The 26901-nt window shown below is 39.8% G+C and overlaps 1 protein-coding gene across 3 annotated transcripts; it reads right to left on the bottom strand.

The window, feature by feature from the left end:
• Positions 1 to 1153: 1153 nt before the first annotated feature.
• Positions 1154 to 25367, bottom strand: FAM149A (family with sequence similarity 149 member A). 3 transcript variants are annotated; one of them, XM_065736952.1, is made up of 14 exons: positions 25088 to 25367; positions 14065 to 14175; positions 13025 to 13157; positions 10855 to 10997; positions 9365 to 9487; positions 9050 to 9226; positions 7310 to 7500; positions 5854 to 6005; positions 4584 to 4687; positions 4134 to 4361; positions 3699 to 3819; positions 3290 to 3415; positions 2863 to 2941; positions 1154 to 2402 (listed from the first exon to the last, which is right to left on the bottom strand). In XM_065736952.1, the coding sequence occupies exons 1-14, from the start codon at positions 25348 to 25350 to the stop codon at positions 2329 to 2331; spliced, it is 2025 nt and encodes a 674-aa protein (XP_065593024.1). In that variant the 5' UTR covers positions 25351 to 25367; the 3' UTR covers positions 1154 to 2328. The 3 variants fall into 3 exon arrangements, with proteins under 3 accessions (XP_065593024.1, XP_065593025.1, XP_065593026.1); XM_065736953.1 differs by lacking the exon at positions 25088 to 25367 and adding an exon at positions 16251 to 16353; XM_065736954.1 differs by lacking the exons at positions 1154 to 2402; positions 2863 to 2941 and having other exon boundaries at positions 3340 to 3415; positions 3699 to 3775.
• Positions 25368 to 26901: the final 1534 nt, after the last annotated feature.

Below are 26901 nucleotides of genomic sequence, written 5' to 3'. Positions count from 1 at the left end.
GCATGCTGCACTTGTAAAAATCTGCACCAGCAGAGATAACCCACTGTAGCTCTTACCACTGTGGAAATGCACAACCACCACCTCACTGTGCTCACATCCACTGGTTGGCTCCTATAAACATTCAGCAAGCACTAATGATCATCAACAAGCACAATTTTTTTCCACATGGAGGAAATCAGTTTCACATCATTACTTCATGTGCACTTCCATGTCAGATGTCATTTTGTCAGACTGCCTCTCTGTTGTCATCTGTCACATGACAACAAAACATAACAGGATGTCAGTGGGAAGGTTCAGCCTCTACTGCCATACCACCACCATCTGCCTCTGATATTATGGGCCAACATAATAAGATAGAAGGCATTACTTTTGGACCAGGCAACAGCCCTCACCTGAACAAAGAAGAGATGAGAAGTGAGACTAATTACTCTAAAAACTTCCACTTCCCAACTCCCTCCAAAATAAAAAATAAAAAGGAATCATGGAAAACTCTGTCCAATGCACTGACTATCAGGGTAGGACAACCCATGATTCTATCAGGAGCCCAAAATCTGACCAAATGGAAAGGACAATAATTCTGGTAGTTTACAATCACCCATTCCCTGTTCCCTTTCCTGTGCCACATGAATAGTCTCCATTACACCTTCAGTAATTCACAGGATCTTTTCTTTGATATTAATCTTGCAAAGCAGATGCTTTGCTGAACTCCACAGTGTCTAATTCCAAAGCTCCACAGGTGACAGCAACCTTCTCTCATTTACAAAGTGTGAGATGATCTCTCCACTTAGTTTCCACTTCTCTCATTATAGAACCAAACAAGCACAACTTCTCTTTTTCATTTATTCCAGAACCTAAAATCATGGTTACCATGTGATGGTAAGAGATACAGTTTACCACCTTTTGAATACAGTCTTGCGCATAATTATATGGTACAGGAGAGAAAACTCACAAGAACAAAATTTGGGATATGTTTATGTAGAATACTTAAGTCTGAGGTTTGAACTTACATGAAATCACGGCCCAAGATTTCTGAACAAACTTCATCAAATTGTCATGTAACACCAAAGAAAAAGCCTTCTGCTTTGTAAGATACTATACCAAAATACCAGCAATAAATAGCATAAACAAAGGAGAAAACACTAAGTCAGGAACGTAACTCAGAAATGCTTTCATTTATTCAAAAGAATACAGTATTTGATGACCATTTATACAAAGCAGAAATCTCATTAACAGTACAGATAAATATATAAATATATATTACAAACACTTTGCCTTGGATTAACAAGCCTTGAACATTTATAAAAAAAAAAAGAAGCAATGAGAACTAGCATTAGTTTCCAAGTGCAAGAACTTGATTCTATTATTCAGACAAATAACTAAGCTTTTTTCTGGTTTTCAACGGCTCTTCTAACACATCTAATTAAATTTCTGTCTATGATGGTTGGAGGAATCACTGGCTGCACACACACAGTATTAATACCCAGGGGCATGGTAAGGACTGTGATCTTTGGGCAGAAAATAATCCCATTCTCCTCTTCCCATTTGGGCTGCATAACAAAAACAGGTCTAGTTTGAACAGTAACAACCAATATTTTATAAGAAATCTCAAGAAGTAGGAACTGTCTTACACATCAGCAGGCAGGTTCGATTATTCAGGATCTACAAACATGTTTGGCCTAACAGAACACTGCTTCCTATAAACACAGTTTGTCCAAGCAAATGATACATAGAACTTATAGCTTAAGAAGCAGTGAAATAATTTCAAACCAAAAGAATTAAAGGAAGAAGAATTATGGACAGAAAATATTTACAAGAGAGCAACTGCAAAAAGCAGACAATAAAAATGCAGAAATGTTGGAACAGGAGTTGAATAGGAGATGCAACTAACTCCTGTTTATAAGTTCCATATAGAACTGATGTCTGGGTAGACAGGTTTCAAAACAGAAAAAAATGAAGAAGCTGGAACAGGACTTCACAGCATAAACATAACATTTTTACTTCTACAGGTGGAATAACAACTCCATAAGGAAAGACAGAAAAAGGAAGAATGCCTGAGAGGAAAGCATAGCAGCATCTTGGCTCTGCTAAGAGCGCAGACATCCGAAATTCTGGGATGTCAACCATTCATTCTATATGCTCCAATTTTTAACCTAACTACTGGTTTAGAGAGCTTTAAAACAAGATAGTATAGGTGCTCTGGATGATTACAGCGTTCAGCAGAAACCAGCATACTGCATATTTTCTTTGACAAACAAGATACTAGCTGGCAAATTGAGCACTTTAGTCTTCCATTCAGTGCAGCAGGCTTCTATTTCTTTCTAGACTGCATTAAGAAGAAATCTGAAATCTTGTCCGTGAGGCTAGAGGATTTCTGTGAAAGGATTTGTAGTAATGCTGTGAGCCTAGAAAACATAAAATGTTTTTAATAGTGGTAGAAACAGCAAGACATTCATATATTATATCTGAGATACTGCAACTAACCTGCTCAGATCAATACTTGCTTATTACCATACTTATTACTACATTCAGACAATTATTATAAATATATAATTAGCCTGTACACCACATAATCTTGCCATAACTGTAAACAAAATGAAATCTCAGCTGAAGTATCAGAGGAGTGGGAAATCTTTTTCTTTTGAAGTCTAAAAATCAAAAGATGCTTATGGGATTTTCAGCAATCAATTAGAACCATCTCTGACCAAGCAGTGTTAATGAACTTCAAAATGAGGCCCAAGGGATACTGCCAAGCACACCCATTCTTTCATGTTGAGATGGCTTTCCTTGAGCACTTCATTTCTCCATTGTACTATGGAGGTTTTGTTGGCTTTCCACCTTTCAAGTGATTCTTACTTTGCTTACTTATTAAAAATCCTTGACTTGTCCCTCTGTGGTTAGAAAAACTCCTGGGAGTTAGTGATCTTTTCTGAGGTGCATCTGTCTGTAAAAACAGAAGAAATATTATTTGATACCATGAAATTCTTACTTGCTGATGATCTGCTTATCATGTTCCAGTTCAGGACAGTCAGTACTAACAAGCTGCAAAGCTAAAAACACTACTAAAACCTGCACTCCTTCATGCAGATTGCCTCAAATGATCTATTTGGTCATTAGATGTGATGAAATTCCCCTTTCATATGTTAGTCCTATATCCTCAAGAAGTCTTTGAGCATCCTGCTCTCTAGAAGGAGCAGAAATCCATGTAGATCAGAAACCAGGAGAGATCCAGTATATAAGACCTTCTGTACACCAACAACAGGCATGAATGGGTGCTTACAGCATGACATACCCTGAACGTATGAGTTGTACTGGGCCTTGAAAACCGATCAGTAACAGTTCGTCCTCTGAGTGGCAGTTGCTGTGTAGTACCAGGTACTGCACTTGACACTCTGCTATGAGCATATTGTCCTTGATACTGAGAAAATCAAAAAGAGCATTGGCAGAACACAGCAACTGAACTGGTTAACATAATGTGTCCATTGCCATTGAAAAAAGCACAAAAGTTGAAGAAAAGGAAAATATTTTCTTACTAACCACAAGCACAGAATTAAGGTCATTTAGACCTACTCATGGTTTTCAAACAGTTCTGAATCTTTACTCATCTAACCCCCCCACCTCCCAAACTAGTAATGACAAACATTTTGCTTATTTTCCAACAGCTAGAGGCTCTCAACCAGTATGAAAAATAAACAACTTACAGAGCTCTGTTGCAGTCGAGGAACTGAAGGATACTCTTTAACAGCCTTTGAGTTTATTGATGGTAACTTTTTTCGGGCTGTATGTGCACAACCAGAAGATAAACGATTGAAACTGGCACCCCTACAGAATTTTAAGAGATTGTCTCTTAGGCAAATTCATATGCAAGACTTATTTGCTGAAGTAATGTGAAATTATTAAGCAGTACATTTCTTAATAGAGCTCAGCCACAGAATGTAACAATAACAACAACAACAACAACAACAAAAAATCAAAGAAATTGCCCTCCTCAAAAAACACTGTTCTGCTTGTTGTATTTTTATTTCTGAATTTTAGGTAAAAATAATAAATCTTTGATTAGTATTTTCCAAAATCCTTCACTGGTGAAAGTTCAGCAAAGTTCTGAGGAAAGCAGAAAATAAAATGAAAAAACTCACAATTTAGTCCCCCTAAGGATTTCATCATTGTACATATTAGGAGCTTTTGAGGAGAGTTGATCAGAAGTGAGAGAAGGTAACCTACAATGGCTTGGTAGCTTCCTAGCAGATGATGGCAGTACCCGAGATGATGAGAGAACATGGTTATCAGCAATTCTCCCCAGACCAGTATGCACACAATTTGTAGCACTGGAGCTAATGCTATGTGGTTTGTCTTCTTGATCATTCCTGGGGAAAAAGAAAGGAGAATGAGATAGGGGAAAAAAAAATTAAAAAAAAATTAAAAAAAATTAAAAAAAAATTAACAGTATCATTGTAACTTTCTACAAATCTGAATATATAGTCACATTGGTGATGCACACAAAGATGTCTGCTTTTTCATAGCTGTAAAATATCTTTAACATTATTTTAATTATGCTATATCTTAGAACAATTCCTATCAATACTTACTGTATTTTTTGTACTGTGGCAAAATGCCTCTGTTGGAGTGGTTTTGCTTGGATTGTCATCACTCCAGTCAAGTCACTATAGAAGCTGCTGGAGAAATGGTGAACCTAGTAAAAGTAACAACTACACATTAAGCTTTCTTTCCATTAAATACTTATTTATTTATTTTGAGAGAGAGAGAAGACTTCCAGATGCACATAGTTAAAAGATATTCTACTTGCTTGCTTAGAGAGGCTTCTGTTTAGACAGTTCAACTGAAGTAGCAAGTGGAGCAAATACATTACTTTCTTTATTTCAGAAAAATAGTAGAAAATCAGGATGTTACTGAGCTGAATTTTTATTTACAACATAAGATTCAGTTTTCACAGGAATTAAACTCTCTAACTTTCCCTCAGCACAGTCCAACTCAGATGCACAGACCCTGAACATCACTTATCTGAGCACTTCACTTCTTTTCGCTGTTGAGACTACTAGAGCCAAGGATGCCAGTGGGGAAAATCAAGATTCTGTCTTGTCTCTTCTGTGTTATCTATCTTGCTACCTAACCAATGCTGAAGAAAGATCAAATGGGATAGAATAAAGTCATTTGCACTGAATACACAAATGGAAAAAAATAATAATAAAATAGAAGCTTGAAAGAAAAAAAAAAAAAAGGTGCAAAACAGGAGCCAAGGGACGGTGGGAAAAAATAAAAATAAAAAATAAAAAAAAAATACCAATGCATTTTGACAACACAAAGACCAGCTTCTGCAAAGACAGGTAAGCCCTACTGCCAGCACTGCTGTGTACTGCAAAGCTCCTGTGTGAAAGAGGCAATGGAATTTACAAGGAGAGAGTCTGAAAGTCACAGGATTTTGAGTAAAGCACTGAAGTGAGTAGCAGCTTCACATTCTTGCAGTCCAAGGAGAGGGCTGATTTGATTATCTAAATTCTACCAAGAGGAAAAGTCTGGGCTACGATAAAAGCAGAATTATTTTCTAGGAAGGGAATATAGACTTTCATAAAATTCAATTAAAAATTTTTTTGTTCTGTTGAGTTTTTATTTTGTTTTATTATTATTGTTATTATTTTTAATTTTTAAATCAGCTTCAGCAATACTTTAGTAATACTGCTTCCCTTAGGAACCACCAGATAAGAAAGTGATGGGGGAGTGGGTAAATTTAATGAGCCACATTTTTAAATGACATTACTTATTTTATCAAATTAGGTTGGATAGGTTTTTCAGTTTGGTTTTGTTTTATTTTTTTTAAAGGTTGCTTGAGGTTATCTTTACCTGTAATGAAGCTAAATGAGATCCAAAAGACACACTTCGGGCTTCAGAACCTCTGGAGAGGACACTCCCAACATCTGCTGTAACATGAACAGCTGGTGCGTGTGGCAGTTTACCTGTAACAGCTTTCAGCTTCTCTGCTTGCTTGGCACTCCCTGCACAACAGAGAAAAAATAAAAGCAGAGAGAGTAAAATGCATTTTGTATTTTAACAGACAACGTTTGCTGAGATTCTAGCAACATTAAACTTAACAGTAAATACTCTGATACAGTTTTAAGCTTCTGTGATATTTAATAATCTACTGAAATTAAATGCTATTTTTCTGAAAGCATTTACTATTTGTTTATTCTTTCTTTTTTTATTAGTTTGCTTAAGAAAATACTGCTAAACATTCTTGGAATATTTTAAAATCCCCAAAGATTACTCCTTTAAGAAGAAAAAAATACACTATAAAAGAAGTCTTGCGCCTATCATTTTCTGACAGAAGCTACCTACTTCTTTTCATTGTATTAATCACCATCTTATATCTATTAGAGACTGAAATTCTTTTACATTCCCAGTTCAAACACTTTGGTAAGTTACGCATTTTCATAAGCTAATGCACTTCATAAAGTACACTGTTGAGCTGTCCTCCCCAGACTATAACATTAACCTAAGCAATGTGCCTGTGGTACGATAAGCCTTTCTGTATTTCAATAATACCTGAAAAATTGCATTCAGATATTGCAACTACTCTAAGAAAATCTGCCATTTTTTACTTTGATTTAGACTTCTATTTGAGGTTGAGTGTCCTGATAACTTTCAGTGCCTACACCAAGGTATTCTTCTGCTACTCTTCTTTGAAAATATACTGAAAGAAGAAATGAATTTTCCCATAGCTTCCAAAGAGCACATGCACAGTAAATAATTGAATTTCACTTCCAATTGATTTTCTAAGCTTTTGTCTTCTTGACTACTGTCTGTTAGAACACCAAAAAAGCTCCACCCCAGACATACATAATTTCTATAACTTAGGTTAAGCTCTTGAACTCCTTCAGAGTCAGCAAGGCTGGCTCTCTTCGTAACAATCTGATTATCTCAGATTTATTTTCATTAACAATACTCAGATACTGAGGATTAGAAGACTTAGATTCCTAGGTCCCAGACTCACACTATGTTATAGCAATCCCCTGCTAACAGCACCAATATGTGGCAATGATTTTAAAGCAAAAACACATGGTCTCCAGCAACAAAGTTCTTTTGGTCAATATTCTGACCTTTTCACACTTCTAAAGCAAAACTTGCTACAAATCAATAGGAAATCATTTTAGTTGCATTTGTAGGGTGGTTTCTGGTAAGGCATTACATATGTTACAATGCTGTACTACAAATATACATTTTTCCCAAGTTTTACTTACAGGAGAAAAAAAATTATCCAAGTTAGATGTTATGATCTTCATATCTAAAAAATATCAAATACCTGTGACTTTTGTTTCCAAATGTTTTTTAACCAATTCCTCCAATAATCCGATTACATTACTCCATATATGATCAAATATTTCAGAAGCCACCGCATCTTTGATACAAGCCATAGGAGAAACAGGAGGAATGCCATGCTTACTCCTCTTCTCAGCAAGATGTATTTTCTTTTGCTCCAAACACTCATCATCACTAATAAAATATAAAGTGTCTTCTTAATCAAGTCCTGTGTACCTGTATAAATCTGTAACAATCCACTAGAGATCAAAGAAACAACCTTAAGCCCAAAGTTAAAGTTAAAAAAGTTAATAAAGACACGTAAGCCACTCTAAAATTTATGCCTTCATGAAAACTACAGCAGATACTAAGAGCACAATTATATTATTTGATAAAGCAAATTCACAACTACAAAATTATATTTTTCAACATAGTCACAACTATTAGCTATGCGTTTTCACCAGAAATGAACAAGATCCTGTTTGCCATGCTCATAAAAATCTGCACCAATGGAGATGAAGCATTGCTGTCACTGCTTCAATGCACCACTCACAGCCTCACTGTGCTCACATCCACATTTTGGTCTCCATCAAATTCAGCAGCATTGATAAATGTAAATGGGTGCAACTGTTTTCACACAAAGGAATTCAGTGACACGCCTTTGCTTCATAGGTACTTCCATGTCAAACATCATTCTTCTCTGCTGCCATTTGTCACATGGCAACAAAAAGATAATGGAATACTGATGGGAAGGTTCAACTGCTACTGCCATACCACCAACATCCACCTCTGACAATGTGGGCCAACGTAATGATATGGGAGGCATTCCAAGCAGCCCTTGTGCTTCAGAATTGAATCACAAGAGAGACAGGAAACAAGAAGAGAACAGGAGTCACAAAGAAGGAAAACGCAATTCCTTAAATCACTTAATCACTTAAATCCCTCTTCCAAATGTTTTACTTATGCAGTAAAACAGAGCAATTCTTAACTTCTAGGAGGACATTTAATACTAAAACTTTTCCAAAAAAGGAGGTGCCTATATCCTTTTACAAAAACAGGACTAGATGGTCTACCTGGATCTCACTGGTTCCTCAGCTTTTCAGGAGCACATCTTTTTTCTACAAAAAGAAAAGTTTTGTGCCCTACTGGTTCTACTGAAGTCTGTACTCCACAGAAGACTTTTAGAAAATAGTACATTATGGTCTTCCTTCCACTCAGCAGCGTAGTTGTTGGAACATTCAACCAGTCCACAAGAAAACTGGGTTGCATTTTCAAGAAGACACTCATTACTTGAGAGAATATTCTAAATGCAGGCTATACCCCATACTTGCAAAGCTGTTCTACACTACACAATAAAGATTTAAGATTCATTAGGGCAAACACTGAGAGCACATCCAATGTGCATGACCCTAAGGAACCTGGTAGTCAAGGCATTCACATGAAGAAGCCAGATTCCTTCATTCTGCAACCTGTCTCAAAATTAAACAAACATTTATTGGATCTCCATGCAAAAATGCCTCAAAGCAACTAGTGGTTATGAGACGTTTCTCCGATATGGGGTATGTGAGTTTGGAACCACTAGAATGACAACATACCTAGTCCTTCACATGCCACTGAGTGCTCTGACCACTGTGCTAATGAATACAGTGACAGAAGGAACCATATTTTATGAAGAGAAACCCAGTTTGTGAACCCTGAGAACTTTTCATGACATTCTTCAAAAATACATATATCTGTTATTTACAGCTCCTTGATGTCAAAGGCAAGATATTCTTCTATTTTTCCATCTGCATCATAGATTTCTTCTTCCAGGAATGAATACGTGGATGACTCAGAGCCATGAGTCATAGTGGAACCTGAACTTGGTGATTTCTGTACTGGAGATACTTTAGGAATCAGCTTAAAGCCAGAAATGCAGAGTCTGAAAAATTACCAAAAAAATGAGAATTAAATACTCAAAGAAAGAAGTGTATATTTAATTATACTGAAATTTTTCAGTAAAAGTAGTATTTTCACAGATTTCTGAAAAGATAAAAAAGAAAACTTAACATTAACATACTCTTTTATGCTACTGGTACATTCATGAAGACCAGGTAAATTAGTATCCACAGAGCTATCACCTCTGCTTTCAAAGTGCTGAAAACCTTCATTCTTTGGTGCCAAGAGCTGCTTTCCTAGAACCCTAAAGAAAAATAAATAAATAAATGAGAAACCTTAGATTAAAAGTCTTCTGAGGTGAAAATGTCAAAAATGCAAGTACTGCAAACAGTAGGCAAAGCAACAGCACACCTTAGTTAGTATTTAAGCCATTAAAGTTAAGCTGACTTATGCAAGAGGAGTTTCTAGCATACAATTTTTAAAATCTATTTAAGTCAAACTTGTTAGATTGCTATAAATGTATAAATATTAAACAAAATACATCAGAAATGTTTTTAAAGAAATGAAGAGGACAAATGTACAGGATACCCTACATCCCTGTAACCAAAACTCAGAGCTCCCAGATTTCTTCAGTTTACTTTCAAGCTCTTGAACTTGGTACCACCAGCATCAGATATGAATAATAAAATCATACATAGAAGAGGTCATCTTGTTCAACAGTTCATCTTGTTAAAATATTCTAAAAATTGTGAAATGAGAGTGTTTTCAATGAATTACACAGTACAAAGCCTGACTCTATTTTATAAATGTTCGATCAGCTTTTAGAGCCTTTATAAAAGGTAAAACATGGCTTAATACTTATGAAAACTGCCACAGATTTACTTAAGAAGTCTCTCTTGATCCTGAAAAAGTGTGACAAACTTCATGAAGTCATTTTAGTTTAATTTGCAGAGGCATGTGACTAGTAGATATATGTAAAAGCATTAAAACATACCACCACTATCAACAATGTTGTTTCCAATGGTGTTATCAAATTATTGACTAAAATACAGACACACACAGGTCAATGTCTAGAACAGGCAAGAGATACTGAATCTCATTAAGAATTAATTGCCATCATTTATGAAGGCAGGAACAACCCAAAGCAGTACAACACTGACTTCTGCTCCCTGCGCTATATATTTATTATGCGACAGAGATATTTTTCCATATCTTTGCCAAATAACTCTCAAGAGTCATGTATACACTCTTGTATCTGTTCAACCAGGTACTGCTGGGCTTATTACATACATTGCTTATACTGATTTACATGGCCTAGGAAGATGGTTATGTGGTGTAACTGAAGCATGTGGTTTACTCACAGTAAAAACTAAAAAATACAACTTGTAAAGAAACATTTATTAGAAAAAGACATTATGAAAATGGTGTTTTACTATTTTATCATTACATCCTGCTAAAATATCCTTGCCTGCCACCACTGTATTAATCAGAATAAAGAGCTGATTAGCGCACTACCACCCAGACTTATCATGCAACAGCAGCACAGCTCAAGTCCACAATGGACTGCAGGAGTATTGCTGACACAATACATCAGGAACAGTTCACAGCAGGACAGCCCAAAAACTCAGAGTGATAACCAGCTGAACAAGTACCAGCAAGAAATTTCCTTACCTTAGATGAAGAGATCGCTCAACCCAGTCTGCGCATTCTGCCTGCAAGCTCTGAGTTTGGGAGGTCACTTTTCCTTCAAACAACATTTCATCAATATCCCAGAATAGCTGATGCACTCCCTGCGTGTTGGCTTTATCAAATTCCTACATAACATAAAATTTATATTTGTTGGCAAACATTTATATATACATTTATATTTAAAATAACATTTTTAAGAATGGGACAATTGATACTTGGCTTCCTATGTTGGACAAAATTCATATGCTACAGTGCAGAAGGAGAAGCAGCTGGCTTGATCAAGGTGCTGCAGCAGTGTGAAAGACAGAAACTGTTTTCCTTTCTTTTGTCTCAAAGCTTGCTTTGTAAGGCCTTTTCTGGTGACAAGACTCTGACTGATAACTGCCGGTTATCTAGATGGGTGTCTTGGTGACTCAGTGTCTTTGCTTATGGTTGTAAAGATAAGCAGAAATAGGAGCAAATAGTCTTTTCTTAAAGGGGGGGGGGGGGGGGGGGTTGGAGAAGCTGACCACCACAAAAAGACAACAATGCTCCTGCATGGCAACGAAGACAATATCCTCTGCTGGCTTATCTGTTGACAGTCACACAAACAAAGAGAAAAGAGAAATGGGGGATAAAAGGCCTTCACTGAACCAAGGATTTTAGAGAAGGATTTCTGGAGAAGAATTCTCAAAGAAAAATATATTTGAGAAGAACTCCCAGAGAGAAAACAGAGAATTCCCTGAGGGAAGAAACTCTTAGGACAGACCCTGAGGCCTGCTTGCTGCCATCTCCCATCCTCCGTGGTGACCTGACAAGTTCCTAAGATCAACGGACCTACTACAAACCTCGCTGGATCCACGGTGGTGATTATATCTCTCTTGCTTTCTGCCAAGACTCCTTGCTTTTTATCTCTTTTCTATCGCTCACCTTCCCTTCCCTTCCCCATATCCCTAAGCAACTAGTATTTGTAATAAACTGGTTGGGCTAACATTTGACCCGTTTTGTCTTAATCTCACCATCGGGTATACACATAATCAAAGAACCTCGTCTCTCTCCTTTATATTGGAGCATGACAAGCAGTGAGCTAGAAACCTACATTTCCTATGAAGTCAGTGGCTAACTCAGCTACCTACAATCAGCCAACAGAAATCCTTAACTAAAAGGTGTCACAGCTCATGACTCCCTTTTTACTACAGCATGCACCTCTGGGATGCAAGACAACAAAGCATCCCACTTGTTTGAGTGGAGCTTTTCCTTTCTGGGGAAAACAGAAAAGAGGGGGCATAACCTGTGGCTGGGAAAGAGCTCTGAGTGTGAGAAACAGCCTTGCATACATTTTCACTGAACTCAGCACAACCAGAATAGGACGAGTTGGGAAGCATGCAAAAGCAGAAATGTCCCTATTCTGGCCACTGAGGTGGGCACATTGCTGGGTGATCCTGGCACCCTATTGATGCTGGCATGTGCTACATTCATTATATGCTTCAATATACTGAAATGGAAATAATCAGGGTAAAATGCACATCTGCTCACTTCCAGCTGAGTGCCCCAACCACATCAAGGATCACACCAAAAAGAGATGGGAAAGTAACTCTTGGCCAGGTAATGTCATGTCAATCTTCCTTCAGTAGGACTGAAGTGGCAGAAGGGGTCAGAACCCTAAAGGAGGTGATGTAGAAGGTAGGAAAAGCCATCACCATGAATGAATGGCTTTTTAAAATGACTGCTGTGTTCTTAAATTTATTCAAAATGCTGCCAGCCTGCACCATGGCTGCCCCCTAGGTCAGGCTCACTAATGGGCTTTACTTATCCCTGCATCACCTACAACCCCAGTGAGTTTAGGCAAGAGCTAAATATTTATTTAGACTGGGGCATCTGCATGCATGCTTGTAAACGTATTTAACAACTCAAAAAACTGAAAATAGTCAAGTTTAGACATCACCTATGTTATCCACTACTTGAAAACACATTTTATCACTCTTTTGGACTCAAAGACTTAGCCAACCTACATCTCAATTCCCCTTTTTTTTAAACCAACGTATCAGCTGATTATCAACTTGCAAATAAAATTATTTTTAATATCTCCTATTAGACATGACTAATTTTTACAGAAAATTGACTTTTCCAGAATACTTGAATAAAGTGTACTGTAAAAGCTTTTGTGACATACATCATCCCTCCAGGAGTAAACAGAACTTCGTTCAGTAGACAAACCAGTAGTACAACTTTTTATTTCTGACCAAGAATTATTCAGGTTTGTTGGTGTTGCATGTCCATTAGATGAAACTGAAGAAAGCATTTCACTGTAAAAAGAAGAAAATTTTAATGAAGAATACAACGGTTTTCTATAAAAACAGCTTAGAAGTAATTCAACTGATCACTCAAATGGACAGTGATACATTTGCCTGTTGGATGCATGATTTTCAGGACATGCAGTTAAAGACATTGTGAAGAGTTTTAAGTGCAAGTTTTTATGCAGAACACAACGGGTATATGCTCCTATTGGTGCAATTTACTGCCTCAAAGGCAATTTCTTCCTCTGTATTTATTTGTTTTATATATAACATTGTAACTGTAATGGCACTCTAGAACACGCATAGATATTCCAGCACAGATACACACACACACACGTATTTACATTTCCACCTCTAACAATTATTTTGCCTGTGCTCCAATACAATTAATGGGCATACCAAAAAACTGCACCTTAAAGATAACATAAATCTTATTTACCTCTATTAGAAGCTGTCACAAGGAGGTTCTGTACAACTGAACATAAAGCCTCAGCAAACATTTCACTTAGCATCAGGTTATGTATCTGTACCCAGAGGTTCGCATTCTGTTAGGCCTGGTACACTTTAAAACATGAGCTCTGGGACTGCAGCTTCCAGGAAACCTTGAGCAGGTCCCTGTCAGCCGCCACCACCCTGGGATGCAATCAGACATGCAGGCCTAGCAAATTCTAACCAGAAACAACAAGAATGAAATTCCTTGACAATTAATTGACCTGAAAAGATGGTTAGTGTCATGTGCACGTAACTGCCAAGACTTATTTCCCTTCCAAGTTTAATTTGTACTCTTCACTATGCTCTAACAACATGTACGCTGATAGCACAAACCAGGTTCAATGGCTGAAAGTTAATACCACTTTTGAGGGAGCCATTAAGCTGAGTCCATTAATGAAGTACTTATTCAGAAGTTATTGCATACCAACTGTAGTTATTGATGGCATCTTGTACATTTCTCTCAAACACTGCTGAAAGAGATTCTCCACTTTTTCCTGAATGATACCGATTTGTAGAACCTCTGGATAGTCCCTTCCTAAAAACACACAAAAAAGACAATTTCATAAAATTAAATAAGGTACACTTATACCTCTACTAGAGAAAGCTGACAGCAACTCTGAAGATTTTTTCCATCATAGAATAGTTGAGATTGGCAGGGACTTGTTAACTCCACAAGTATTCTACTTCAATTTTGCACTGTAAAGTTTGAAATGAAGAACAAACAACTGCAGCTGCACTTCACTGCACCTGAAACAGAGGAAATACACAACACAGCAGCTGCTCATGAAGTAATTAGTGAACTAAGCATTTCTATTTGATCATTAACTCAAAGACAGTTTTCTCAAACTGCATAAAAAGAGGTTACAGATACGGTGCCAAACAAACATTGCCCCTTATTAGTAGGACTATGAGCACTGCACCTGTCTATTCCATTTAAGTGAACTGAGATATTAGTAGAGCAAACACTTGCATATTCTCAATATATTTACAGGTCACAGTGCATCATTTCTTCTAGTATTGAAGATTTCCTAATACTTTACTAAAAATGAAGTTACAAGTTTTCTACTAATATTCTTTTCCAGAATAATGATTCCTAGAAAATGCCTTTTTTAGTTCTCCAAATACCCAAATGCATGCTCAGATTCCGAAACCATCCCTTTCAAACCACACAGATGAATAGTAACACATAGTAAGGCATAGGAGTGCCTCCAGTATTATTTCTGGTCTTAATAGAATACTCAGTAATAGATTAAAATATTTCTAAATGTATGATTGTAAAAAATTTCAATCAGGTAAGTCCACTAAGTTCTGCCATTAACAAGCTAAACCCATCTCTTCAGAATACATGGATGTGTTGAAACATTCCTCAGAAACATTTTTAGAGCAGCAGATTACTTCACCTGCTGAAGTTCTTATTTTCACCCCACAAAACCCTCAGGTCATAACTGTGAATAGCAATGTCATTACATCAAAGTACACTTGTGAATGAGTAACTACAAGAAAACAGTTCTTGGTTTAGAAGCTTGTTTAATTTCTTCAGCCAGAAACCGCGTATTGGCCATGCAACTATTAGGATTCCTCAAACATATTCTTATCCTTTCCTGTATTTCTCTGGGCTCTGCACAGATTACAAAGACACAAACGTCAAACAATCTCACTCATACTCCCTGGATAATAACCACCAACATGCTACCACAGATTTAAACTGGCAGAATCTTGGAGGCTGGGACAGCAGCTGTAGGAAGCGCCTCTACATGCTCTGATCTTCCTGTCCTATCCCTTGTTCCTGACACTAGGACTCATCTCCCAGCTAATAGCAGTGAGCTCATTGCTTTTCTTTCCACATCTCCACCATTCCATTGCTTGAATTTTTGCCCAGGTCGTTTTCTAAGTTCTTAATTTTTTCATAGGAGATCTTTGCTTTCCACAGCTCAGTAACCACCACCACCAGCCTCCCACAACACTACTAATCCCTTTACCCAGCCAACAACAAACCTGAGCTATCACTGGTCCCACACCTATCTTACGAAAACGCACCAGAGGAGGAAGCCTCAAGCTCCACCCCTTCTTCCCCCTGAAGCCATTTCTCTGAGAAAGGATCCCTTTTTTCCCCTGCATCCTGGCTCCTTCATTTCCTTGAAAGGCTTTTAGTAACCTGCGCTGACTACGCTGATTGGATCTCCTGGCCCTATAAGACTTTGTGATTACTCAGAGAACGCCTAAGTACTTTTTCATTGGTTTCAAAAGCAACCAACTTACGCACATATAAATAAATATTACCAATAAAATGTCCCTGACTTTCTCTGCAAAACAAAACACTCAGATGGCACAGCACATGGCCCAAGATGCAGCAGGGAGGTGTTTCTGCTGCACGCTTTCACTGCATGCACGAGTACTGTGCCTCCTGACTCCCTGGGCCACATGACGCTGGAAGACAAGCCAGGAAACGGACGCAGAAAAAATTAAAAAAAATCCTCCCAGTATATCCACAGCACACTCCCCCAGTGCTGGGAACTGCAGCAGCCTGCTCGCAAGCCCTCCCTAAAGCCTGCAATGGCAGGCTCCCCCAGCAGCGTGGCAGGGGCCAGCCCTGGGCGGCTTCGCACTCACCCTATCACCAGGAGCCCCCGGCGGTCCCAGGAGCTGCCCGGCGGCCCGGGACCCCTCGACCTGCTCATGGGAGCGCGAGGCATCCCTGCTCGTCTCGGCATGGCACGGCAAGGCTCGGCTCGGCTCGGCTGAGCCCAGCTCGGCTCCCACCCTCGGCGGCCCCTCGCACCGCCTCCGGGCCCGCCCCGCTGTGCTTCACCTCCCCCCGGCGAGCCGTGTCCTAAGCGGGTAACAGTGTAGGCTGTCACGCAGCTCGTTCTCCTGCAGAACCACTGCCGCGAGGAAACCGAAATCGCAGCAGTTCTCTGTGCTCCGGCTGATAGACGCGGTCGCCTCGGCTTCCTCCTCCTTCGATGCGTCTTCAAAACATACAAAATGCATTTCCACAGTGGCAAAACTCCAGTTTTACATTACCTTCAAAAATACAAAACCTTGCAGGTGACACTGACTACTGTTTCAGCAGACCAGAACCTGAGAATGTCCTATGGGATCAGAGTGACAGTCCAGCTACTTCAGTGCATGATGTGATGGTGGCAACCAGACATGCTACACAGGGGCAAATCTGGTCATTACCTGCAGTACACGTCCTCCTTCCCCAGCAGTATCCACAGTCTCAGTTAGGAGATGGTAGGTGAGTGTTTCCCTGACCAAACCTTTCATGTGTTTTCAGGAGTTCCTGTCCACCACTTTCCTGGAAACATTCCTGAACCTGCTGATACTATTTGTTGCAGTAAGACATTGTAGGAGCAAGTTCTAGAAAAGTTAGTCTGTAAAAATAAACTTTCCCCCCCCACACTGTTTGAATGAATCCCCTAGATGGCCTTGTGTGCCCTCTAGTTCTATTGCAGCACTGACAAGTAGCTGGTTCTTGCCCTGTATACCCAGAACACTGCACTCAGACATGCCGAGCATCGTGCCTATAGTAATGCCATCTCCTCATACAGCTGGTGAGTTCACTCGCAGTCCTTAGGGCAGGCCATTTTCCCCTGACACATCCCAGTTGCCTTTTTTCAGATGCAACTCCAGAACTGCATGCAGCCATCAAAATGTCCCTAGCGCTGTTCAAGAAGCGTTTAGATGAGGTGCTAAGGGATTTGATTTAGTAGTTGGGTAGGGATAGTGATAGGAGGATGGTTGGACTAGATGATCTTGTAGGTCCTTTCCAATCTTATGAACCTATGAACCTATAAATGTAGTGTTCTACAGTGCGAGGATCCTCTCCACTCTGTTCCTGACAGGGAATAAGATTCTGTTGCATTTTCCAAATACTGCGCACAGAAATGTTCACCGAACTGACATAAGTACTGCCATGACTCCTTTCCTGATCCTTAATTGCTAGTTTCAGGGTCAACACTACCTAAGCTAAATTTATTTTTCCCCTAAATACATTATTTTTTGTTTTTCCACTCTGACACTCTTCTCCCCACTTCTCCTACATTCACTGTGTAAAGACTGGGACCAAGTGTTTGATTTTACATAACCTTTCCACCCCTGGGAAGGCTTCTTTGTCACTGTAATGTCAAGAAAAGCCACCGGTCACCTCTCTACAACCTACAATCAATTTATATCTAAAAGTTATTAGAAAAAGAAACACAATATCAATTGCATTTCTCTAAATTAAACCATCTCTTCTTCCTTCCTCACCAAGACAGTGACAAACTATCCTATAAGGATAACTAATTGAGAAGGAATGTATTATTATTACCCTACTAATTAGAGTGTTATGAAAGGAGATGCCAAAAGGCATTCAGCTGGAGCTTAAAGATGTCAACAGGAAGGGAAAAACACTTATTTTACTACTGTGAATGCTCATCTTACTCCTCTAATAGACAGGTAAAAGTCAGTTTTGTAGCCACAGCCTCTGACAAAAGAATTTATTATATACAACCATTTAGTGGACAGTTTATGATATCTCTTATAAAAAGTGCTGCCTTGATACCTTAAAAAATTCATCTTCTCATAACTCCCATCTTCTCTGCATGCTCTTTTTTATTTTGGAATTGTGATTTGTAACTCACGTTTAGTAAATCCATCATGCTCCCAAAACATGACATGTTTCCTATTACCTGACATGAATAATTTCCTTCATATTTTCACTTTTTGTTCCATCCCACACATAGTTTGAATAGCCAAGAGATAACTATTATGTGCATGACAGATTTATGAAAAAATTTGATATGAAACTACAAAAATCAAAGTAAAATTCTGTAACAAATTATATATATCTACCGGAAGTAACTCATTTTGGAATCACAACATCCTTTCTCACGTTAATTTAGGTCAGTTACCACTGGAGCCTATTTCTCATTCTTCTTTGTACTGAAATAGTACACAGACATTGTACTAGTTATTTCACAAACCCAACACGCTTAAATAAACCTACATATTAAGTACTTTTCCTATTTATGGAAATAAATCTGGCTTTTTAATATAAATTATGAATTGCCATCAAAAATGCCTATTATCTTAATTAACTGCAATAGTAAATAATGCTAATTACTATCCTAGAGAAAGTCTTTTATTTCTTTATATCTGATAGGTGGCATTTATTGCTGCAGTATCAAGTGTCTGACAACAGAGACATGGAGAGAGCAGCAGCCCAACAACACCTGGAAGTGGTTCACAGCACTTTTCCTGTATCTTCTTATTACTGGTTTGAAAATTATATTTTTATCATCTTTTTATAAGGTATTTATTTCATCATAACATCAGATTTTTCTTTTTATTTCTGTTCATTAATCTTTTAAGAAAATCAGGCATACAATAAACCATTCAGAACAGTTTTTTACTCCAAGCACTGAGTTTTGCAAACAATGTCTTCAAAAATTTGTGTGAGCAGTTCTGTAGCACTCAGCAGTACACAAATAACACAAGTGTGGGGAGATCTTAGTCTGTAAACGCTAAGGTAAGTAATGGAACAGAATGTAATGCAATGGAAGGAATCGAGACCAACAGCCTGACCACTTCACAGCTAACCAGAAGGTAGAGCACATTACTAGGGGCACACTGACAGGTACGTGGCATCAGCCACCTACCCAGGAAGCCTATTCCAGTGTTTGATCATTCTCATAGTGAATAAATATTTCCTTACTTTCAATCTGAACCTCTATTAGGGTTAGCTTTGTGTTGTTCCCACCCTGCCATCGGTTCCCAGAAGCAGAACCCAGCACCTCCCTCTACTTTCCCTCTCATGGAACTGCAGAGAGCAGTGAGGTCACCTCACACCCTCCTCTTCTCCAGGCTGGTCAACCCAGGGTCCCTCAGCCCCTCCTCCCAGGACACGCCCTCCATACCATCTTTAGATCACTTCTGATTACTTTAACATCCTTCTAATATTGCGAAGCTCACAGTTCCACACAGTATTCAAGATGAGGCTTCACTATGCTAAATACAGTGGGGAAGTCACCTCTTCGGCTTAGGAGAACACTTGACAGGTACCAGTCAGGGCAGGTGCAAGTCATACAGCCAAGGAACAGACAAATTCAATGACCATTGCTTCCAATGACCATTGCTTCCAGCGTGCATCTAGTCTGCTCTTCACTCAATGAAAATGTACTTTCACCTTTACTCGCATAGAGTAACAGTAAACATTCAAAACACTGTCTGACCTGCTGGGTTACCAAATAGTTTCCAGTATAAAACATCAACAGGTGCTGCAACACTGCAGCCTTTACTTTACACTGCAACACTGCAAGCACTACCTACCCATCTCCAGTTCTTATCTCAGACACTAATCAATTTTGCAGCAAATTCCCAGAGCAGTACATCCTTATTCCAGAAAGTTCTATTTCCACAGCAGGAAACATTAAAAAGCAGATTTCATACATTTTGAAACACAGGTACTCAGTCTGCCAATAAGCTGAACTAGAGGTCCGCCACCCAAAGCAGAGGGATTACATACAGACAAAGGTTCATCTTCTGTTGTCCATCCCTCATGTACACAGTCACTTTCTGTGAGCACTTTGACCACAAGCAAGCTATAAACACCAAGCAAAGTAAATTGTCAAACCTGTGCTGGCCAAATTCTCTGAAGAACGAAGTTAATCAGTTAGAGCAAACTGCAGAAAGAGGTCATTCTGGAGCCCAGAGCCTGCTTCTTCACCAATAATATTTAAGAAATAGGTTCACAGCAGAACAACGAAGTCTGTTATCACCTTCTTTCCTAAAAATTCTGAAAAATCTCATTATATCAGATTTTTCTGATAAACCTCTGTGGAAGAATGAAGTCATAAATACATGAAACATGGTAAACTACAGCAAGTATATTCTATACCTAAATTTACATCTTTACTACTTCAAAAATAATAATTCTAACATGAAAGAAAAATAATAACTTTCAGATTATTTTCAACTTTTAACAAATGTATTTGTTATGGATACGTTGTACTGCTAGATCACAGATTAAATATCAGCAACACAATATAACATTGGATGAGCTCTGATTCTCCCAAGTTGACTGCCAGTTGACTGCCACGTGAAATCCCATGCAGGAATGTCTGAAAACATGAGTGTTGAATATGATCACATCCGCTTTTCTCCTCTACAGCTCTTCTGCTTTATTCAGTGGACAAAGAGAGCTGGGTGTCCTTAAAGACAGAATGATTTAAATATTCTAAAAATAAAAACTGAAATAATTAAAAATATATCTTTATTTGGAAGTCCTGTCCTTTATTTACTGCATTAGCATCTAAATGTTCATGACCCAGCACACCAAGGATGAAGCTGGCAGTTTCACAGCACTGATCACCGCCACTGGAAGAGTGAGTGAGGTGACAGTAAGGGTGTCCTGTTTTCAGCTGGGAAAGAGTTGGGCTTTTCCCCTACATAATGTCTGGCATGATGCTGTGCTGTAGCTTTGGGAGAAAACCAGTGATGATAACACAGGGATGTTTTAATTGTTGCTGAGCAGATCTACACAGATCCAAGGAATCTTTTACTTCTTGTGCTATCCTACTAGCAAGGAGGGGCTAAGGGAAGACAAGGAGCTGGGAGGTGACAGAAACAGGATGGCTCACCTAAACTGGCCAGAGAGTTATACCATGCCATACAGAATCATGTGAAAAATCTTCACAAACAGGAAAGTTGGCCAGGGGGCAGCAGACAATTGAAGACTGGCTAAGCATCGGTTGGCGGGTGGTAAGCAACTGCATTGTGTACATCACTTATTTCATAATTGTATTTTATGTTATTATTCTCATTTTATCTTCCTTTTCTGTCTTAGTAAGTCATTTTTATTTCAGCCCTCAAGTTCTACTTGATTGGGATTTCCAGACACACAGAGAATGTTGTCATGAAAGCAAGAGGCACCTGAGCACACCAACAAGCCTCAGCTGCTGATGGCCTCAGAGCTGCCTCATAATCCACCATGGATCCACTTGCTGGAAACATTATATTTACTCTTTTAGGGTGTGTGGCAGTGTGCCCTGGTGGCCAAGAAGGCCAATGGCATCCTGGGGTGCATTAAAAAGAGCATGGGCAGCATGTCGAGGGAGGTGATCCTCTGCCTCTACTCTGCCCTGTGGAGGCCCTCACCTGGAGCACTATGTCCAGTTTTGGGCTCCACAGTACAAAAAATACAGGAATCTCCTCAAAAGAGTCCAGCAGAGGGCCACAGAGATGATAAAGGGCCTGGAGTACCTCTCTTATGAGGAAAGGCTGAGACCTGGGTCTGTTCAGCCTTGAAAAAAAGAAGACTCAGAGGGAATCTGATCCACACATCTATAAATATCTAAGGAGCAGGAGGCAAAGGGATGAGGCTGGTCTCTTTTCTGCAGTGTGTGGTGATAGAACAAGAGGAAATGGCCACGAACTGAAGCATAGGAAGTTCTGCACAAACGTGCTTAAGAACTTCTTCAGTGAGGGTGACAGAGCACTGGCATAGACTGCCCAGAGTGGTTGTGGAGTCAACCTTCTCTGGAGACATTCAAGACCTGCCTGGAAGCTTACCTGTGCAACCTGGTCTAAGGAGCTGCTTTGGCAAGGGAGGTTGGACTAGATAATCTCTAGAGGTCCCTTGAAATGGGAAGCTAAGTAACACTGCAATGTTCTGTGTGTTAGTATGCATTACAACAAGAAATTGATCTATTCCTTCTAGTGGTTATAATGGGAGACAGGGAATCCAAGTTTCCATCCTCTTCAGTTGTGCATCAAGTTGCTTCCACATGCATGGTCACAGAGCATCATTTGTAAGGTCAAGTTCTAAGCGACTGAGAAACTAAAAAGCTGGCAATAGACAGCACTGCTTTTACACCACATGTAAAGCAGTCAATGTTCTACCAGGTTCACTAACAGGTTTTCCAAGTGTCAGAACTGTCCTAAAATACGGGGAGCAGTACAACCAATTCTAACAAAATATTACCCATTGCTAAACAGCATGACTTAACCCCTACTCAATTTACTTCTAGGTTACCAATGTTTCTTTAAAAAGAAATCTGTGAGTCTTGGTGTTGCCTCTATGTCATGGTCTAAGTGTAGCATAAGGCATCTTGTGATTTTCCAAAGTAATTATATGACCTTATACATCAACTATTTTTTTTTTTTTTTTTTTGTAACAGCATTTTTAAACATGCAGGCAGATTTTTTCCTTAAAAATAAATGATTTTTTTTTCTTTTACTGCTGCTCCTTCAGTGGAATTAGAAGAGTACAAGATCACTATAGTTTATCCCTACACCACACTGGGATTAATTGTTAGCCATCATAGATCTCACACAATATTCAGAGTACTTGGAAAAGAGGAAGAAAACAGTTTTTCACTACTTTGCTTTCCCAGTATATTCTGTCAGCATCCAAGGAAAAAAAAAAAAAAAAAGGTAAAATATAATACTGAAGCTTTCATTTATTAACCAATGACCTCTAGTTAAATTGTTATCAATGTAAATGTCCACTGTACTTTCAATGTCTTTTAGAATGTTTTAAATGCCATTAAAACCTGTCACAGAGGAATTCCACTTGGATAATCAAAACCTCCCTAAGCCTAGCTATCAAGGACATAATATCATATTCTGTAGCTCACAAATTCAAATCGTAACTGTGGGCAAGGAATTCTCAAGTTTTCAATATTTAATTAAGATGCTTCTTCTAAAAGCTTAAGTGAAGCCATCTAATTAAAAAATGCTAATGTGAAGGTGTAGGCTTTCCTTGTCAAAGTGATGTATCTTATTCCTTCTTCCACATCTTTCTGGTCTGGTTTCGTTCTTTTTGAAGACAAACAATACCTTATTAGAATAAGCTTGACTGCTATGAATAAAATATTTGAAATGCCACCATGCATACAAAAGTGTAACAGTTAAGGAATAATGAGGGGATATCAGTTAGAATTGTTTCAGAATCAAACCTGAAATAAGCATTTGCTGCACACAACCAGTTTGAAGAAATAAGGTTTACTCTTCACCCCAATACAAGCAACTAGTTGAAGATCTAATTTTAACCTTTAATTTTTTTTAATAAATAAAAAAGAAAAAGTCAGCCCTTTAAAAAGAATGGCAGCTTGGACAGCATTACACAGCTTTTTATTTTTAATACAAAAAATAAAGGAACGTTTTGTGGGAAATTACAGACAAACAACACTGACTTGGTTCTGATATTGTTTATAAGCATAAGAAGGCTCTGCACAGAACTCTGCCAATACACCTCAAAACAGATTAATCTCACTATTTTAGAAAAGCTACTATGCCACACAAATTGTGAAAAAAAAAATAAGCCTAAAGGAGCTTACAACTCATTCCGAAACTAAACAAACTACATTAGATGGGAAGACAGAGGAAATGATAGAGAGCATATCACTCTCACAGTTACATAGCTTAGCTATTAGTCAATTATATTTAATGACTAGGTAAAATTATTTAGGAATATATCCTTTTTTTAATTATTTTTATTTTTTTTTAAACCCTGGATAACAACTGACAATGTAAAGCACCTTTGCGTGAGGCTGGTATTGGGACTCCAGCTGCAGTTCAGAAAGCAGTAACAGTCTTGTTGTGGACTCAGTGCATAATAAATAACCAAAGCTACCAACAAAACACTGGCCCACTCTGGGACCGATACCAAAACAGAGCTCAAAAGCACCACCTCGTAACTGCAAAACTTCACTGCACCTGTACAGAGAACACTACACGTATTTCCACTCCCGCATCTCGAGAACACACTAGAATCAGGAAAAGGCTGCAAACAAGGGTACAGAGAGGTGCCCTCGGAGGGCCGGGCAGGAGGGTAGGGGGAAGAAGGCTAAGAGGCGGCATGCTCACAAGTTTACAAACCGCAGAGGAGGCAGAAATTTGGAAGATGATCGCATCACTAACTATACCTTGCAACGCAAGCATAAAAGTCGCTCCTTGAAATCAGCTACTAAGTTTAAACAGGCATGTGAAGAAAAACAAACCTCTTATCTTCGCCTCAAAGCAGAGCAGAGACTTTCAAAACATTGTTGCTATGTACTTCCAACAGTGAAACAAATTTGCTATGAAACTCCTTTCTACTTCAGAACTGAGTTCTTCCTCCTGCTAGTTTGTCTACAGCAAAACACGAACGTTTTTAGCGCTGAGCTAGAAGACTGAATACACACGCATTCCAGCATGGTTTTCCACACCTTACTGACGCACTGGGTTTCTCCCAGTAACTCCGGCACCGCTCGCCGTACCTCCGCGGCGGACCCCAGCCCGAGATCTGCACACCCTGCGCTCCCCCGACTCCAGCTGCTCCCCGCTCCCCTCTCTGCTCCCTCCGGCACTGACCCTCCAAGCACAGCTGCTCCGGACTCTTCATGGGGGGCACCTGCGGAGGAGAACGGGGACCCACGGACGCCCCACCGCCCCAGCCCGACCCCGCCGGGCTCCCTCACCTGGGGCTCCGCGGGCTGCACGCTGCCTCCTCGGCATCATTCTCTGCCAGTGCCTCCTCCCCGATGTCTGGCAGGGTGATGAGAAGCGCCTTGCCACCCACCCGACTCCCGGCCTCCTTCTCCTTGGCGGTGGGCAGAGGGTGCGGAGGACGCCCGCCGGCAGCCGAGATGCAGCCACCTCCGGGGAGAGGGCGGGGGCTGGGGGCGGGAGGACGGCGCAGCCTGGCCGGGAGGGAGCCCAGCTCCAGCACCGCCACATTCATGGCAGCGGGACGGGAGCCTCTTCCCCCCAACCTGCCAGCCCGGCCCTGTCTTCCCCTCCCCTCCGGCGTTGCTAGGCTAAACAAACCCAGCAGGCATGCACCGCCCAGGCAGAGCCATCAACCTACGCCTCACCGTAATACTGCCTCTGAGCAAGGGAAATAAAACATGTCCTTTACCCTTTAAGTAAAAGCTCACTTCACACTAAGTGGTAGAAACCATCTGGCAGCGTGACAGAGCCCCACTTTTCTTTATCCAGTTGTTATGGTTTTATGATTTTTGTTGTATTATCAATATTCCACATCATAACATCGTGTGGTGTATTGGGAGTTAAAGAGTTAATGCTCCAGCTCCTTGGATCATCGATAGTTCTGGGTGTACCTGTCTCAGGAGAGAACTGCATTCCCCAGAGGACTGTGCGATGCTTTGCACTTTTATGTATTTCTGCTCAGAGGGAAAGATAAAAACTGTCTGCGGTCACGGGACTCTCTCTTCCCTTCTGGATGGAGCTCAGCAGTGGGTGTTTGTTGCAGCTGTCCGCCTTCAACGTTAGCGTAAGGCCTTCGGTTTATCGGACACTCTCTCTTACTCATTTTATTTGATTCATTAGCCTCAATTCCAATTATATTGTATTATATTGTGTTATTTTGCTTTCTGATATCTTATTTAGTAAATTAGCTTTCCTCCTCAGATCATTGCTACTGTTTTGTTCCTAGGCCCATCTCCCTTTTCCCTTTTTTCCTTTCCCCCTTCCCCTTTCCCGGGGCGTGGGTCCGTGGGCCCCCTGCACCAATTGTCACAGAACCAGGCCAAACCTGCCCATAAACCGTTGACACCAGTGTATTCCTATTCGCACAAGGAAAGACTAACAGCCATGTTGTCAACGGTTTACGGGCAGGTTCGGCCCGGTTCCGTGACGATTGGTGCGGGGGACCCACGGACCCACGCCCCAGGAAAAGGGAAGGGGAAAAGGGAAAAGGGAGATGGGCCTAGGAACAAAACAGCGGCAACGATCTGAGGAGGAAAGCTAATTTACTAAATAAGATATCGGAAAGCAAAATAACACAATATAATACAATATAATTGGAATTAAAGCTAATAAATCAAATAAAATGAGCAAGAGAGAGTGTCCGATAAACCGAAGGCCTTACGCTAACGCTGAAGGCGGATGGCAGCGAGCACCCACTGCTGAGTCGATCCCAAAGGAAAGAGAGTGTCCCGTGACTGCAGACAGTTTTTATCTTTCCCTCTGAGCGTAAACACGTAAGAACGCAAAGCATCGCAAAGTCCTCTGGAGAATGGAGTTCTTCTTCTCTTCTGAGACAGGTATACCTGGAACTATCGATGATCCACGGAGCTGGAGCATTAACTCTTTAACTCTAAATGCACTACATGATGTTATGATGTGGAATACCAGTACCAAAAATCATAAAACCATGACACATGTAAAGCAAGTGACTCCATCCAGCAGTCTTTTACAGTGCATCAGACAGCTGCAGCAGGAAGCACCCGTGTGCAAAGATGGCACCAGCCCAGCCTCTAGTGACTGCGAG

Source organism: Cyrtonyx montezumae, unplaced genomic scaffold (assembly GCF_038088225.1).
Source record: "Cyrtonyx montezumae isolate F1298 unplaced genomic scaffold, pur_monq_1.0 scaffold_2, whole genome shotgun sequence".
NCBI classification, from domain to species: domain Eukaryota; kingdom Metazoa; phylum Chordata; class Aves; order Galliformes; family Odontophoridae; genus Cyrtonyx; species Cyrtonyx montezumae.
This window is presented reverse-complemented; position numbering and strand designations above follow the sequence as displayed.